Raw genomic sequence first — 13,359 nt, forward strand, 5'->3', positions numbered from 1 at the left:
TTTTTTCATAAGAAGACACCCATCTTTTTTAACGATTACATGTGTTTCAATTCATTAACTTGTTCAAAATAGCTGATGCAATGTAAAGCAGAAGGGTATCAATGTTAAGTTCCACGCTCTTGTTCACAATAACACATCTCGCTAGAAAGTGAATGTCTCTTTTACTTAATGTTCCATGCCCAAAATTATACAATAACCTGCTCTGCAGAAGGAGCTATTTTCATTCCATACTGGTTTATTGTCCATAATATACATCCAGCTGACTTGTGGTGTTCCAACACTCTCTATTCTTCAAAACGATCTTCAAACTGTCCTGGAGAAAAACATTTCTGTCTTCAGTTCCACTCTACTCTTTCTAATAACACTGTCAGTTGTTGTATAAATTAGCATCACCATGTGCAATGTTTCTCTTCTCCAGATGAACTGATCTTACGTCAGTTGTATGGAAATTATTGGAGAGGATTATTCGAGACAGGATTTACTCCCACTTGGAAATAAGTAAACGTATGAGAGAGAGGCAACATGGTTTTCTGAAGGGGAGGTTTTGTCTCACTAATTTGACCGAGTTTTTCGAGGAAGTGGCGAACGTGATTGACATGGGTTGGTAGGGAAGTGGATGTTGTCCAAATGGACTTCTAAGGCCTTTGACAAGGTCCTTCATGACAGACTGGTACATAATGTGTAGTCTCACGGATCAGAGGTGAGCTGGCAAGGTGGATACAGATCTGGCTGGCTCATAGAAGACACAGAGTAATAATGGAACGGTGTGATTCAGAATGGAGGGCTGTGACAAGTGGTGTTGCTCGGGGATCAGCGCTGGGACCTTTGCTGTTTGCAATATATATAAATGGTTTGGAGGAAAATGTAAATGTTTGATTAGTAAGTTTACAGACGACACAAAGGTTTGTGGATTGGCGGGTAGCAAGGAGGACCGTCAAAGGATGCAACAGGTTATTGCTCGACTGGAGACTTCGATGGAGAGATGGTCGATGGAGTTTAATACGGGCAATTGTGAGTCAATGCATTTTGGATGGTCTAATACACATCGGAAATATACAGTAAATGACAGAACACTTAAGGGTACTGATAGGCAGATGGATCTGGGTGTACAGTTATGAAGGTCACTGAAAGTGGCAACACAAGTGGAGAATGTCGTCAAGAAGGCATGCAGCATGCTTGCCTTCATCGGCGGGGGTATTGAGTTTACAAATTGGCAATCATGCTGCAGCTTTATAGACCTTAGATAGGCCCCACTTGGAACATAATGTTCAATTCTGGCCTCCATACATCCAGAAGGATGTGTAGGCTTTGGACAGGCTACAGACAAGATTTACCAGGATGATGCCTGGTATGGAGGACATAGCTATGTGGACAGTTTCGAGAAACATCGTTTGTTCTCACTGGAACGACGGAGGTGCAGGGGCGACCGGATGGAAGTCGACAAGACTTATTGCCCGTTGTGGAAAAGTCAATTACGAGGGGGCAGAGGTTTAATGTGCGAGGGATAACGTTTAAAGGAGATCTATGAGGCCCGTTTTTGACATAGAGTGTGGTAGGTGACTCGGACTCGCTCCTGGGGCATTTAGTGAAAGCAGATTCAATAGTGACTTTTAAAGGGCGTCTTGACAAACACATGATTAGGATGGGAATAGAGGGATATGGTCCCCGGAAGGGTAGCGGGTTTCAGTTCAGACGGGCAGCAAGCTTGGAGATCTTTATTGTTTGTTTGTATCAAAGCATGAGGCTATACCATAGAAGAGCAGGACTTTGTTTCATTAAACACTCCACTTTTAACTGCAAAATCCGGTTTGTGGTAGAAGATCATTTATTTGTCCCAATGTATTCCATTTTTCACAATTACACATCAAACTCTACTTCAGAAGAGCGTTCGAATCCGGTTGTACTGTGGAAGATAATTTAATTGTTAAAATCCATTGGTTTTCACAATTGCACAGGCAACTGAATTATAGAGAGCATTTATATCCGGCTATATTATAGAAATTTTTTTGAAAATTCCAGTTCATTCCATTTTGCACAATCACACTTCCAACTCGACTGTAGAAGAGCATTCGTTTGTTGTATTCAACGAGATTCTTCACAGTAACATGTCAGGTTTCTTCACAGAAAATAACTGTTTTATTCCAATCCATTTTTTCTCTGAATAACGCAGCGAGGTGCGCTGTAGAGGAAACAATATTTGGTAAGTTGCTCTCTATGTTGTACCGTAGAATAGCAATCACACCTTATGATAATGCTAAAAAAAAAGTACATCCTTCCCTGCCATTTATCGCATTCAAACTTTTTTCTCATGAAAGCTTATTCAGCTCCGTGTAGTTGAGCACACCACTGTTCTTCATCATTCTAATTTACTCAGGTCAATCAACACTATGAAAGAATGTGTTTATGTTACATTGCACATTCTCAAACCAAGGCGGAAATATTCTGGAACATCGCAGCAGGTCTGAACAGCATCTGTCGAGAGAGATTCGAGGCAACGTTTGGAGTCTCGATGATCCTTCGTCAGAGCTGATGAAGTGCCATTTAGACTCGAAACGTCAGTTCTATTCTCGCTCCACGGATGCTACCAGATCTGCTGAGATTTTCCAGCATTTTACAGCATTTGTTTCCGGTTCTAGGATTTGCAGTGTTTTGCCTTAATGTTACATTACCTTCTAAGCCCTGATTGTTCAGAATAAGAGATCTGTCAGTCGTATAGAATAAGCTTTCCGTTTCCATTCTATACTTTATTTTTCTCATAGTTTCACCTCCAGCTTTAATATGCAAAATCGTTCCGTGTCATATTACATTATATTGTTCAGAATAAGATGCATTGGAACAACTGAAAATTGGTGCGTTTTTAAATTCCTCTCCATTGTTCACAATAAAGCAACCAGCCATACGAACGAAAAACATCTTCGGTACTTTTTCCTCCATAACACCGTGTATGAGAACATGTGCGCCTTCCATTGCAGTTTATTGTTCACAATTACACGACCATCTGGAGCACAGTTGGATATATATTTATGCAACCGTCTACATTATTGTCCACAATTGCATTCTTAGCTGCATTTTAGAAGGGCCTGCAGGTGTTATATTCAGAAGATTTTTTTTCACAATATAACATTTCTTTGTCCTTTGGAAGAAGATCTCTGTGTTCCATGTTTAGATGTTATCCATAATAACGCATACAATTCTACAGCAGAGGAGCATTTCTGTTTTCTATGCAAATCGTTTTTTTCATCGTGACACATCAAAATCTACTGCAGGAGTACATGGATGATACATTTCAATCTATTGTTCATAGCAATGCATTCAAATCTATTGTGAAGGAAGATATCTGCCAAATATGTCCTATGGTTCACAATTTGTGTTAGCCAAGGCCCCACATGACAGTCTAGTGCAAATAAATCTCATTCGATTGGGGATGGACTGTCGAGATGGATACAGAAGACAGAGAGGAGTGGTGGAAGGGTTTTTATTCAAAATGGAGATCTGCAGCTAGTTGTGTTCCGCAGTTTTCAGTGCGAGGACCTCTGTTGTTTTCAATATATATAAAGGATCTGGAGTAAAATGTGGGTGGTCTGGTCAGTAAGTTTGCGCCGGGAATTGTAAGAGATGCAACAGCATATAGATAGATTGGAGACATGGGCACGGAAATAGCAGACGGAGTGTGATCTGGACAAACGTGCTGCATTTTGGAGGATAAAATGTAGTGTAAATTATACTGCAAATGGCAGAAGCATTAGGAAAATTAGCATATTGAGTGGCCTGGGAGTGCAGGTGCACTGTTACCGAAAAGTGGCAACACAGGTGGCCAAGGTGAAATTAAAGCATATGGCATGAATGCCTTTGTCGGCCGGGACATTGAGTAGATTGACAAATCCTGATGCAGATTTAAAAACCTTCGTTAGGCCGCTTTTGGAGTATTGCATGCAGTTCTGGTGGCCACTGTACCAGAAGGACGGGGAAGCTTTGGAAAGAGTGCAAATGCTGTTCAGTAGCATGTTGCGGGGTCTCAAGGGTGCTGACTATGAGGAGAGGTTGATAAAACTGGCATCGTTTTCACGGGAAAGACGGAGGCTGAGGGGAGATGTGATAAAGGTCTACAAAAGTATGAGAAATAGAGGCAGCGTCGATAGTCGATACTCAGAGGCTTTTTCGCCAGGGTGGAAGTGGACACCCAGTTACAAGGGTGCACAAACTCAAGATGAGAGGGGGAAAGTTTAAGGTAGCTGTGTAGTGCATGTTTTTCAGAAAGCGAGTGATGGGTGCTTAGAAAGCGCTGTCAGAGAAGGTGTTGGAAGCAGACGCATCAGCAATATCTAAAAGGCATCTGCATGGATTCATGGATAGAGATGCAATATAGCGATACGGTCCGAGTATGGACAGAAGCTTTATTTTCGTTTAGTTAGGGCATTATGATCGGCACGGGCCAATTGGAGGGCCGAAGGGCCATTTCCTGTGCTATACTTTCCTCTTTGTTCGAATTACGCATTCATTTTTTTCAGCAAAAGAAAATAACTTTGGTGCATTCCGTTATTTTGTTCATAAGTAACATCCTGTTCCAAGTAAAAAGAACAATTCTGTGTTACGATCCACTCTTTCATTCAAAACTAATTTGTACTTATTCTGTGAGTTATCATCTATCTGTTCAGCACACGTTACCATTCAAAATCATAGAAGAGGACCACGAGATGTTAGTGAAACTGAGAACTAAATGATGCATTGGGAATTTGGCAACTGGAGTGGGATTTCACTTTCCAACTTAAAGGTAAGGCAGTTTGGAAAGTCTAATACAGATAGGAAATATACAGGAAATGGCAGAACCCTTATTGGTATTGATAGGCAAAGGGATCTGAGTATACAGGTACACAGGCCACTGAAAGTGGCAATATCAGGTGGAGAAGGTAGTCAAGAAAGCATACGGGCATGCTTGCCTTCATCGGCCGGGGCATTGTGTTTAAAAATTGGCAAGTCATGGTTACAGCTTTATAAAACCTTCGTTAGGCCACACTTGGAATATACTGTTCAATTCTGGTCGCCACACTACCAGAAGGATGTGGAGGCTTTGGAGAGGGTACAGAAAAGATTTACCAGGATGTTGCCTGGTATGGAGGACATTAGCTATGAGGAGAGGTTGGAGAAACTTGGTTTGTTCTCACTGGAACAACGGAGGTTGAGGGACGGACCTGATAGAAGTGTACAAGTTTATGACAGGCATGGACAGAGTGGATAGTCAGAAGCTTTTTCCCAGGGTGGAAGAGTCACTTACTAGGGGGTAAAGGTTTAAGGGGCAAGGTTTAAAGGAGACGTACGAGGCAGATTTTTTATACAGAGAGTAGTGGGTGACTGGAACTCGTTGCTGGGGGAGGTAGTGGAAGCGGATACGGTAGTGACTTTTAAGGAGCGTCTTGACAAATACATGAATAGGATGGGAATAGAGGGATCTGGTCCCCAGAAGGGGAGGGAGTTTTAGTTAAGTCAGGCAGCATGGTCGGTGCTGGCTTGAGGGCCGAAGGGACTGTTCCTGTGCTGAAATTTTCTTTGTTCTTTAAGTAGACGATTTAGAGAGATATGTGACTGAAATACAAATCATTTTCAATCGCTGGATTGCGCTTCTCATGGGACCTGAATTTGTTTACAGCAGCAGGAGATTGAACGAGAGAATCACACTTCAAACATTCATTCAATATAGAGATATTTCATAGCTGTTAACCGGTAAGAGGTGCAGAACCTGTAAGGGAGAGCTCAGCCTGAGTGAGATTGGGACCAGGCAAACACATTTGTGAATTTGGTTCAAGGTAGCAATTTGGTGAGAAGTGTTATTTACATGTTTGTTTTCGGGCGTTATATGCCATCAGCGAAAGTTCTTATCCCCTCTGACTTATTGGTGACTATTTCAGCTGACATGAGGCAGCAATAGAAAAAGAAGAACAACGAAGTCGTCACAGGAAACTTACGAGCAGATTAAATACTCGGTGTTATTGTTTTGAAGAACAACTTCAGGAAAAGGCAACATTTAAGCCTATGTAGTCAGTTAATAAAATTAATCCCAAGTCGTAACATTCAAGGTAAGAGAAGTAAGTAGGAAGATGGCAGTGCAGCCCAGTGGAATGTGTGTCCAGTAACATATGCACAGTCATGGACTTTACATTATCCTTGGTGACCATATGTGCTGAAGGTGCTGACCGCTGCAGCAATCTGAAATCCGGGTGTGACAAATTGAGAGGCAGGTGAAGACAACGTGGCTGAGATCAATGTGGATTGTAAATTCAGAGAGGTGGTAACAGCTTAAATTAAATGCATCGACGAAGGGGGAACTGGTCAATACTCAGCTTCAAATGAATGCAAGTAGATAGTGCGTGGGTCACAATGTTCCTGCTCAGTAATTTATATGTAATTTCAGATGCTGTTTCCTCTTGGCAGTGAATTTAGAACAAGGTCTGTGAAACGACAGGAGAGGAAGGAAGTGTAGAAGAATTGAAGATGAATAGTGATATTGAAGTGATTGTTTCGTGATATAAAGGCTTACGTTGTTGGAAAGAAATCATAGAAACCCTACAGTACAGAAAGAGGCCATTCGGCCCATCGAGTCTGCACCGACCACAATCTCACCCAGGCCCCACCCACTAATCCCTCTAATCTACGCATCCCAGGACACTAAGGGGCAAATTTTAGCATTACCAATCAACCGAACCCACACATCTTTGGACTGTGGGAGGAAACCGGAGCACCCAGAGGAAACCCACGCAGGCACGAGGAGAATGTGCAAACTCCACACAGACAGCAAAGCTCCACACAGAAAGCTTGATTCTTGCAATTTATATTGCCTCCATGGTGTTAAGATCAAATATGTCACAGAGCAGATGTAGGGCATTCTTCTGGGAAGGCGGGAGGAGTGGATAAACAGCTGAAATCTGCGGAATTTATTAATGATCTGGATGAGGGTATAGTTGGGTGGATTAGCAAATTTGCTGATGACACCAAAGTCGGTGGTGTGGTAGACAGTGAGGAAGGGTGTCGTAGTTTGCAGGAAGACTTAGACAGGTTGCAAAGTTGGGCCGAGAGGTGGCGGATGGAGTTTAATGCGGAGAAGTGTGAGGTAATTCACTTTGGTAGGAATAACAGATGTGTTGAGTATAGGGCTAACGGGAGGACTTTGAATAGTGTGGAGGAGCAGAGGGATCTAGGTGTATGTGTGCATAGATCCCTGAAAGTTGGGAATCAAGTAGATAAGGTTGTTAAGAAGGCATATGGTGTCTTGGCGTTTATTGGTAGGGGGATTGAATTTAGGAGTCGTAGCGTCATGTTGCAACTGTACACAACTCTGGTGCGGCCGCACTTGGAGTACTGTGTGCAGTTCTGGTCCCCACATTACAGGAAGGATGTGGAGGCTTTGGAGAGGGTGCAGAGGAGGTTTACCAGGATGTTGCCTGGTATGGAGGGGAGATCCTATGAGGAGAGGCTGAGGGATTTGGGATTGTTTTCGCTGGAAAGGCGGCGGCTAAGAGGGGATCTTATTGAAACATATAAGATGATTAGAGGTTTAGATAGGGTGGATAGTGATAGCCTTTTTCCTCTGATGGAGAAATCCAGCACGAGGGGGCATGGCTTTAAATTGAGGGGGGGTAGTTATAGAACCGATGTCAGGGGTAGGTTCTTTACCCAGAGGGTGGTGAGGGATTGGAATGCCCTGCCAGCATCAGTAGTAAATGCGCCTAGCTTGGGGGCGTTTAAGAGATCCGTAGATAGGTTCATGGACGAAAAGAAATTGGTTTAGGTTGGAGGGTCACAGTTTTTTTTTTTAACTGGTCGGTGCAACATCGTGGGCCGAAGGGCCTGTTCTGCGCTGTAATGTTCTATGTTCTATGTTCTATGAATATATTGATACTAATGACTCAGAAGGATAGGCCCCCTCCTTTACAATTGCGGGAGCTATGTAGAACATGAGCAAGCAGAACAAGTGTCACGTGCAAGCTAATAAAGAGTAGGACAATAAGACAGAAGGATTCTTGGCTGGAAGAATGGTGCAGGAAGGAGGCCTTGAGACTAATTGGACGCTGGGCCTTTCTTTGGTGTCAGCACCATTTTGACATATGGAGCGTTGCACCAAAATAGACAGGGCACTGTGTTTCTGCTGTTGCGAGGGCTTTAAAATAACTCGATCAGGGTGGGATCTGTGAGGAAATATTAAACAGCATCAATATGATAGAGAAATGACACCAATCGGTAATAAGAACGAGTATACAGACGAGCAAGTTAAAAAGGTGCAATTGGAGGAAAGGAGAATGTACTGAGGTCAAGCCGGGATTAATCTGCATGTATGTGATTGCATTGAATTTGACACATGTAATTAGTGCATTCCAGATGCATATTGTCTCGAACAAATGTGATGTTGGAGCGATAACAGAGTTGTTGCTCAAGGAAGGTCAGGGCTGGGCGTTAAATATTCTTGGCTCCAAGTCATTCCGTTTATGTTGGAAATGTTGGAATAGGAGGAAAGGAGAAAATAGCACGACATTGATTAAAGAGAGCATTGCAATGCTGGTTGAAGACTACGTCCCACGGGGATCAATAACATAATCAATTTTGCTCGTGCTATGGAACAATAGAATTGCAAATAAGTTGTTCAATATCTTCGAGAGACCACCAGCTCGTGAGAGTGATGCAGATAAATAAATCTGCAGGAAAATTACACAAAGATAAAAACATTATACATGCGTCAGACTGCGTGACTTTCATAGCATAACTGTAGGTGGTGGCATTGGTAGTTTAAAGGGTGTATAAGGACAAACAGTGTAAGGTCGGATGAGATGGGTCATGCAGGTTAATGGATAAACATTCAGGAAAAATTATCATTGTATTGTAACATCCGAGATGAATACATAAACGAAAAATAATTGTTCTGGTTAATCTAACAAGTGTATATTTTTTAAAGTGTGCTCAAATTTTATTGATGCAGCATCGCACCTGTCGCAATAGCTGGTGTAATGCTGTTCTTGTGGTGTACAATGGTCTTTCAAAACTGATTATACAGAGTGCTAAGCACAGACCCGTGTGGCAAGGGATAAAAGGGTCAGCCGAATCGTTGATACACAATGGGCAAAATCACAGCCAACTGAGAGGAATCGTCAAATAATAGTTTTAGGGGTGGAGAAAGGTTTGCATTTGAATCCCCCAGAGATCGATATTACGACCACTGAGTTTCTTGATGTTGTGTACTGACTACAATATTGGTGTACAGTGGTAAATTTGATCTTTGTTTCTCCTTTGACACAGGAGGCATTGTACTCTGAGAGACGATAACGATAAAGAATACATGGACAAGCAGGTGGAGAGAGCTGATAGATGACAGGTGAAATTCAATGCGGTGAAGTGTGAGGTGATGTGTTGTGGTTGGAAGAATACTCAGATGCGGAGACGGAACAGACATGGCGGGCCACCAGACCTCTTTCTGTTCTGCAACAATTCTAAGATACTGTGATTCTGCCCATTAAGTGTGCAGCATCAGACTCGTGTACAGGTTTACTGGACGAGAGAAACGTACTGTTTTGGTTGATCCATGTGACGAAGAGGGAATGTGAACATTCAGGTCAGCTACCTGGAGACAAGAGAAGCACAATTGTGTATTCTCAATCCTGGAACCTTCGGAACAAATGAAAATGATTGACTCATTCCCAATGCGTCAATTATTTTCATCGTTGAAATAATTGAAGAATTGGAGTTAAGGGATACTTGAGCACATTCTTTAGCTGCTCTCTGAACATTGTCTGTGTAACGGCATAAATAGCAGTGTTCGTGCAGCAACTCAGGAGTTGCAGCATCAATCCCAATTCCTGAACATATGCATCTAACCATATGTGCCGATATCCGAAGTAATACATCCGCCACCATATAGAGTAAACCATTAACATTGCCCATAATAGGATGAAATTTGCCGATATAACAAACAATAAAATGATGGATTTCCTTCGGCTCTCCATCTCAAGGTCTCTGGGGCTTTCGTGACTCTTGTTCTTGCGGAGTCTCTTGCGGGCTCTGCTCCTTACTACAATGTGCCTGACGGTGAAAACATTGAGCACCAAAATGACGATAAATGGGACACATGGGTTCAAAAGGTTGTGCAAGAACACAACAGTCCCCCAGACTGGAGAGAACAAAACATAATTCGGGTACTGGCAAAACCAAGGGATATTCCTCAACCTATATGCACCCTTCAGCATAAGGGACCAGAAAATGTTCTTCAAACAGCTCATCACAGTCGCTGTTCCCAGCACGACAGCTGCCGTTTTCTCACTGCATTATTTACTTTTCAGTTTTTGGGAACAGATGGCCACAAATCGATCAAAGGTGAAAGTAACAGTGAACCAGACAGAACAGTCAGTAGCTGCATAAAGCAGAACCGCGTGGACATTGCACACGGGAATATACTGCAGGAAAAGAAAGTGTTCCCAATAAACAATTGGAATGTGTCTCAATATCAGATCGAGGATAATGACCAGTAGATCCGCTGCTGCCATGGCCACGAGGTAAGAAGTGACACATTTTGAGAGACCACATTTTCTGAATTTCAGGACCACCATCGTGACAATGTTCACTGTAAGGAATGGAACCAAACAAGAAAATTAAGCTTTGAGCCTGGAAAATAGTTAACAGTTTGATTCAAATGTTATTGCATGTGCTGCGAAATATTGAAATACATTAAAATGTTAGAGAACAAACCGAAAGATCTGCAATGCTGCAGAAGAAAGCAAAGATTCGGTAACGAAAGTTGAAACACAGTAGGGAGGATACCACAAGTAAGGGTTTCCACAGGCCATGGGGAACCCAGGAGCAAAATGAGATCTATTCATTACAGTGTGATCAAGATGTGTTGATGGAAGGAATCGGGGAAAGCTGTACCTTCGGTGAGTGACCAGATGTTATGGTTGTATTACCGACAAGGACGCCTGTTGCACAAAACATTTTTTTCCAACTTCACTAACACCAGCAATACGTTGTATTTCTCGGAAAGAATGTTAAACCCTTCCAGTGGTATAATTGCAGATCAGTCACAAAACAGGCGTCCATGTGAACTTAGACATGAAACGCAAGCTTTACAATTTGCTCATTGCAAATCCAGAAAAAAAACGTCACGAAAGGTTTTTCTCAAAATTACATTTGATCAAGCCATATCCAGAAATTTAACATGCATTTAGATTATCAGAAGGGTTGAATAGAAAAAAGTCACTTATTTCCAGTCTGTAATATAATGCATGAAATTGTTGGAGGCCTGAAAGATTCGTTTCCCGTGTCTTGAAGCAAAATGAAGGTTGCAATTTGTTCGCTTTCACTCAAATATGTGTTCGGGCGCCTGGAGAAACGAAACTCGATTCCATGACAATGGATGCATTAACGCTGCTTACTGCCAGGCTTTTATATTCTGTTTTTTTTTTGCTGGAACATGATCTCGTTCATCAGCGACTTCTTTTTTCGATTAAATAACTCCCACACTGGGAAAAAATCCTGTTTTAAATGTTTCAATAATGACCTCATACAACATCAAGTACAACATTTTTTGTTACAGAATAAACTGCTTCCCTGTGATGTGACATGATGAGGAATATCTGATGCCTACACATAACCATCCCCATTCTGAAAATTCTCTGATGCTCTGCTCCACTCACCGCAACATTCCCACTGTATTATTTTGTGGCTGTAGTAGGAGTCAGAGTATAGGGACAGGGAGGCAGGGGAGTGATGGGTGAGGCAGGAGGGAGAGAAACAAATCTGCTTTGAAAATTTACATGACATGGACACAAGCACTGGCCCAAAATAGTTACAGCTTGAAACTAAAAGGCCAAGTGAGGGAGAATGTTCCATGGCCTGAGGGGAATTGTTTTTCAATTCAAAACTACTGTGGCAGCAGGATGGCAATCAGAGCAACAGATCAGCAAGTGAAATGACCGACGAGGACTTCGAGTTTAAAAGCAATAAGCCTCAGGGGAAGGCCCGTCAGAGAGAGGTTAATCAGCAAGGCAGGGATGGCGGTCTGAAATTTCTTTGTGCTAACTTTAAGAGTATGACAGCTCAGACAGATCAACTTGAAGCTCGGATTAGTACAAATAACTATGTTGGTGCAGGTATTGCAGAGACTTGGATGAGAGAGGGGCGGGACTGGGAGCTTATCGTTGCAGAATTTGGATATTTCAGGCGTGATAGAGAGGGATGTAAAATAGGTTGGTGTAGTTGCATTCCTGCTTAGGTGGAATATTTCAGCTGTACTGAGGGAGGACACCTTGGAGGGGGGCTCATCCAGCGAACCCATAAGTGTAGAGTTCAGGAATAGGAAGGTCGCAATCACATTGCTGTGGTTGTACTGGGCCTCCCAACAGCCAGGGAGAGATAGCGGAACAGGTATATGGACAGATTTTGGAATCACGTAAAAACTACAAGGTTGTTGTGGCGGGTGATTTTAACTTCCCCGATATTAACTGGGACTCCCTTCGTGCCAAAGGCTTGGATAAAGTGGTGGGGAATTTGTAAGGTGCGTTCAGGAGACATTCTTTATGCATCATGTAATTAGTCTAACTAGGGAGGGGGCCATGCTCGGCCTGGTATTGGGGAATGAACTCGGTCAGGTGATCGAAATTTCAGTGTGGAGCATTTTGGAAACAATAGACATAATTCTGTAAGCTATAAGTAACTTATGGATAAGTATAAGTGCAGCCATCTGATGGAGTTACTAAAATGGGTAAAGGCTAACTACAACAGTATTCGGCAGAAACTGGGGAATTTAAATCAGGGGCCACTGTTTGAGGGTATGTGGAAACGTTTAAAAGGGCAGTGGATTATAATTCATGACCAACATGTCTGCGAAATGAACGAAAACGATCACAAGTTTTGGGAGACTTGGGTGACAAGACATATAGTGAGGTAAGTCAAAAAGAAAAAGGCGGCATAAGTACGATTTAGTAAACTGTAGGCAGACAGAACCCGCGGAGAATATCAACAAATGAGGAAATAACTGAATCAAGGAGTCTTTCGGTCTGAAGAGGACTATGAAATGTCCTTGACAAACATGGTTAAGGAAAATCCCAAGGCGTTTTATATGTATATAAGTGGGCATGCATGCAAGTGGGCAGCTACGGAAAATGTAGGCCCACTCAAGGCTAAAGGAGAAAACGCCTGGGTTCATCTTCAGAAAGTGAGTGAGGTCTTACCGAATACTTTGCATTCATATTCACAAAGGAGGGCATGTTGGGTGGTGGGTCGAGAGGGGAGCATGCTGATATAAAGAATAATAAAATGCTCGGTTCTTTGAAAAGCATTCAGGTAGGCAAGTCCCCAGGACATGCTGGGATTCATCCCAGGATACTG

The 13,359-nt window shown here is 42.5% G+C and overlaps 1 protein-coding gene across 1 annotated transcript in view; it reads right to left on the reverse strand.

Annotated features, from left to right (window-relative positions):
* The window catches only part of LOC144482173 (NACHT, LRR and PYD domains-containing protein 3-like), a 68,283-nt gene that overhangs the window by 39,469 nt on the left and 15,455 nt on the right, over positions 1–13,359 (reverse strand). Inside the window, 2 exon segments of the mRNA XM_078201381.1 lie at positions 9,548–9,601; positions 13,203–13,267. Coding sequence (XP_078057507.1) covers positions 9,548–9,601; positions 13,203–13,267 — 119 coding nt within the window.

This window comes from Mustelus asterias (assembly GCF_964213995.1).
Source record: "Mustelus asterias chromosome 26 unlocalized genomic scaffold, sMusAst1.hap1.1 SUPER_26_unloc_8, whole genome shotgun sequence".
In the NCBI taxonomy this organism is placed as follows: domain Eukaryota; kingdom Metazoa; phylum Chordata; class Chondrichthyes; order Carcharhiniformes; family Triakidae; genus Mustelus; species Mustelus asterias.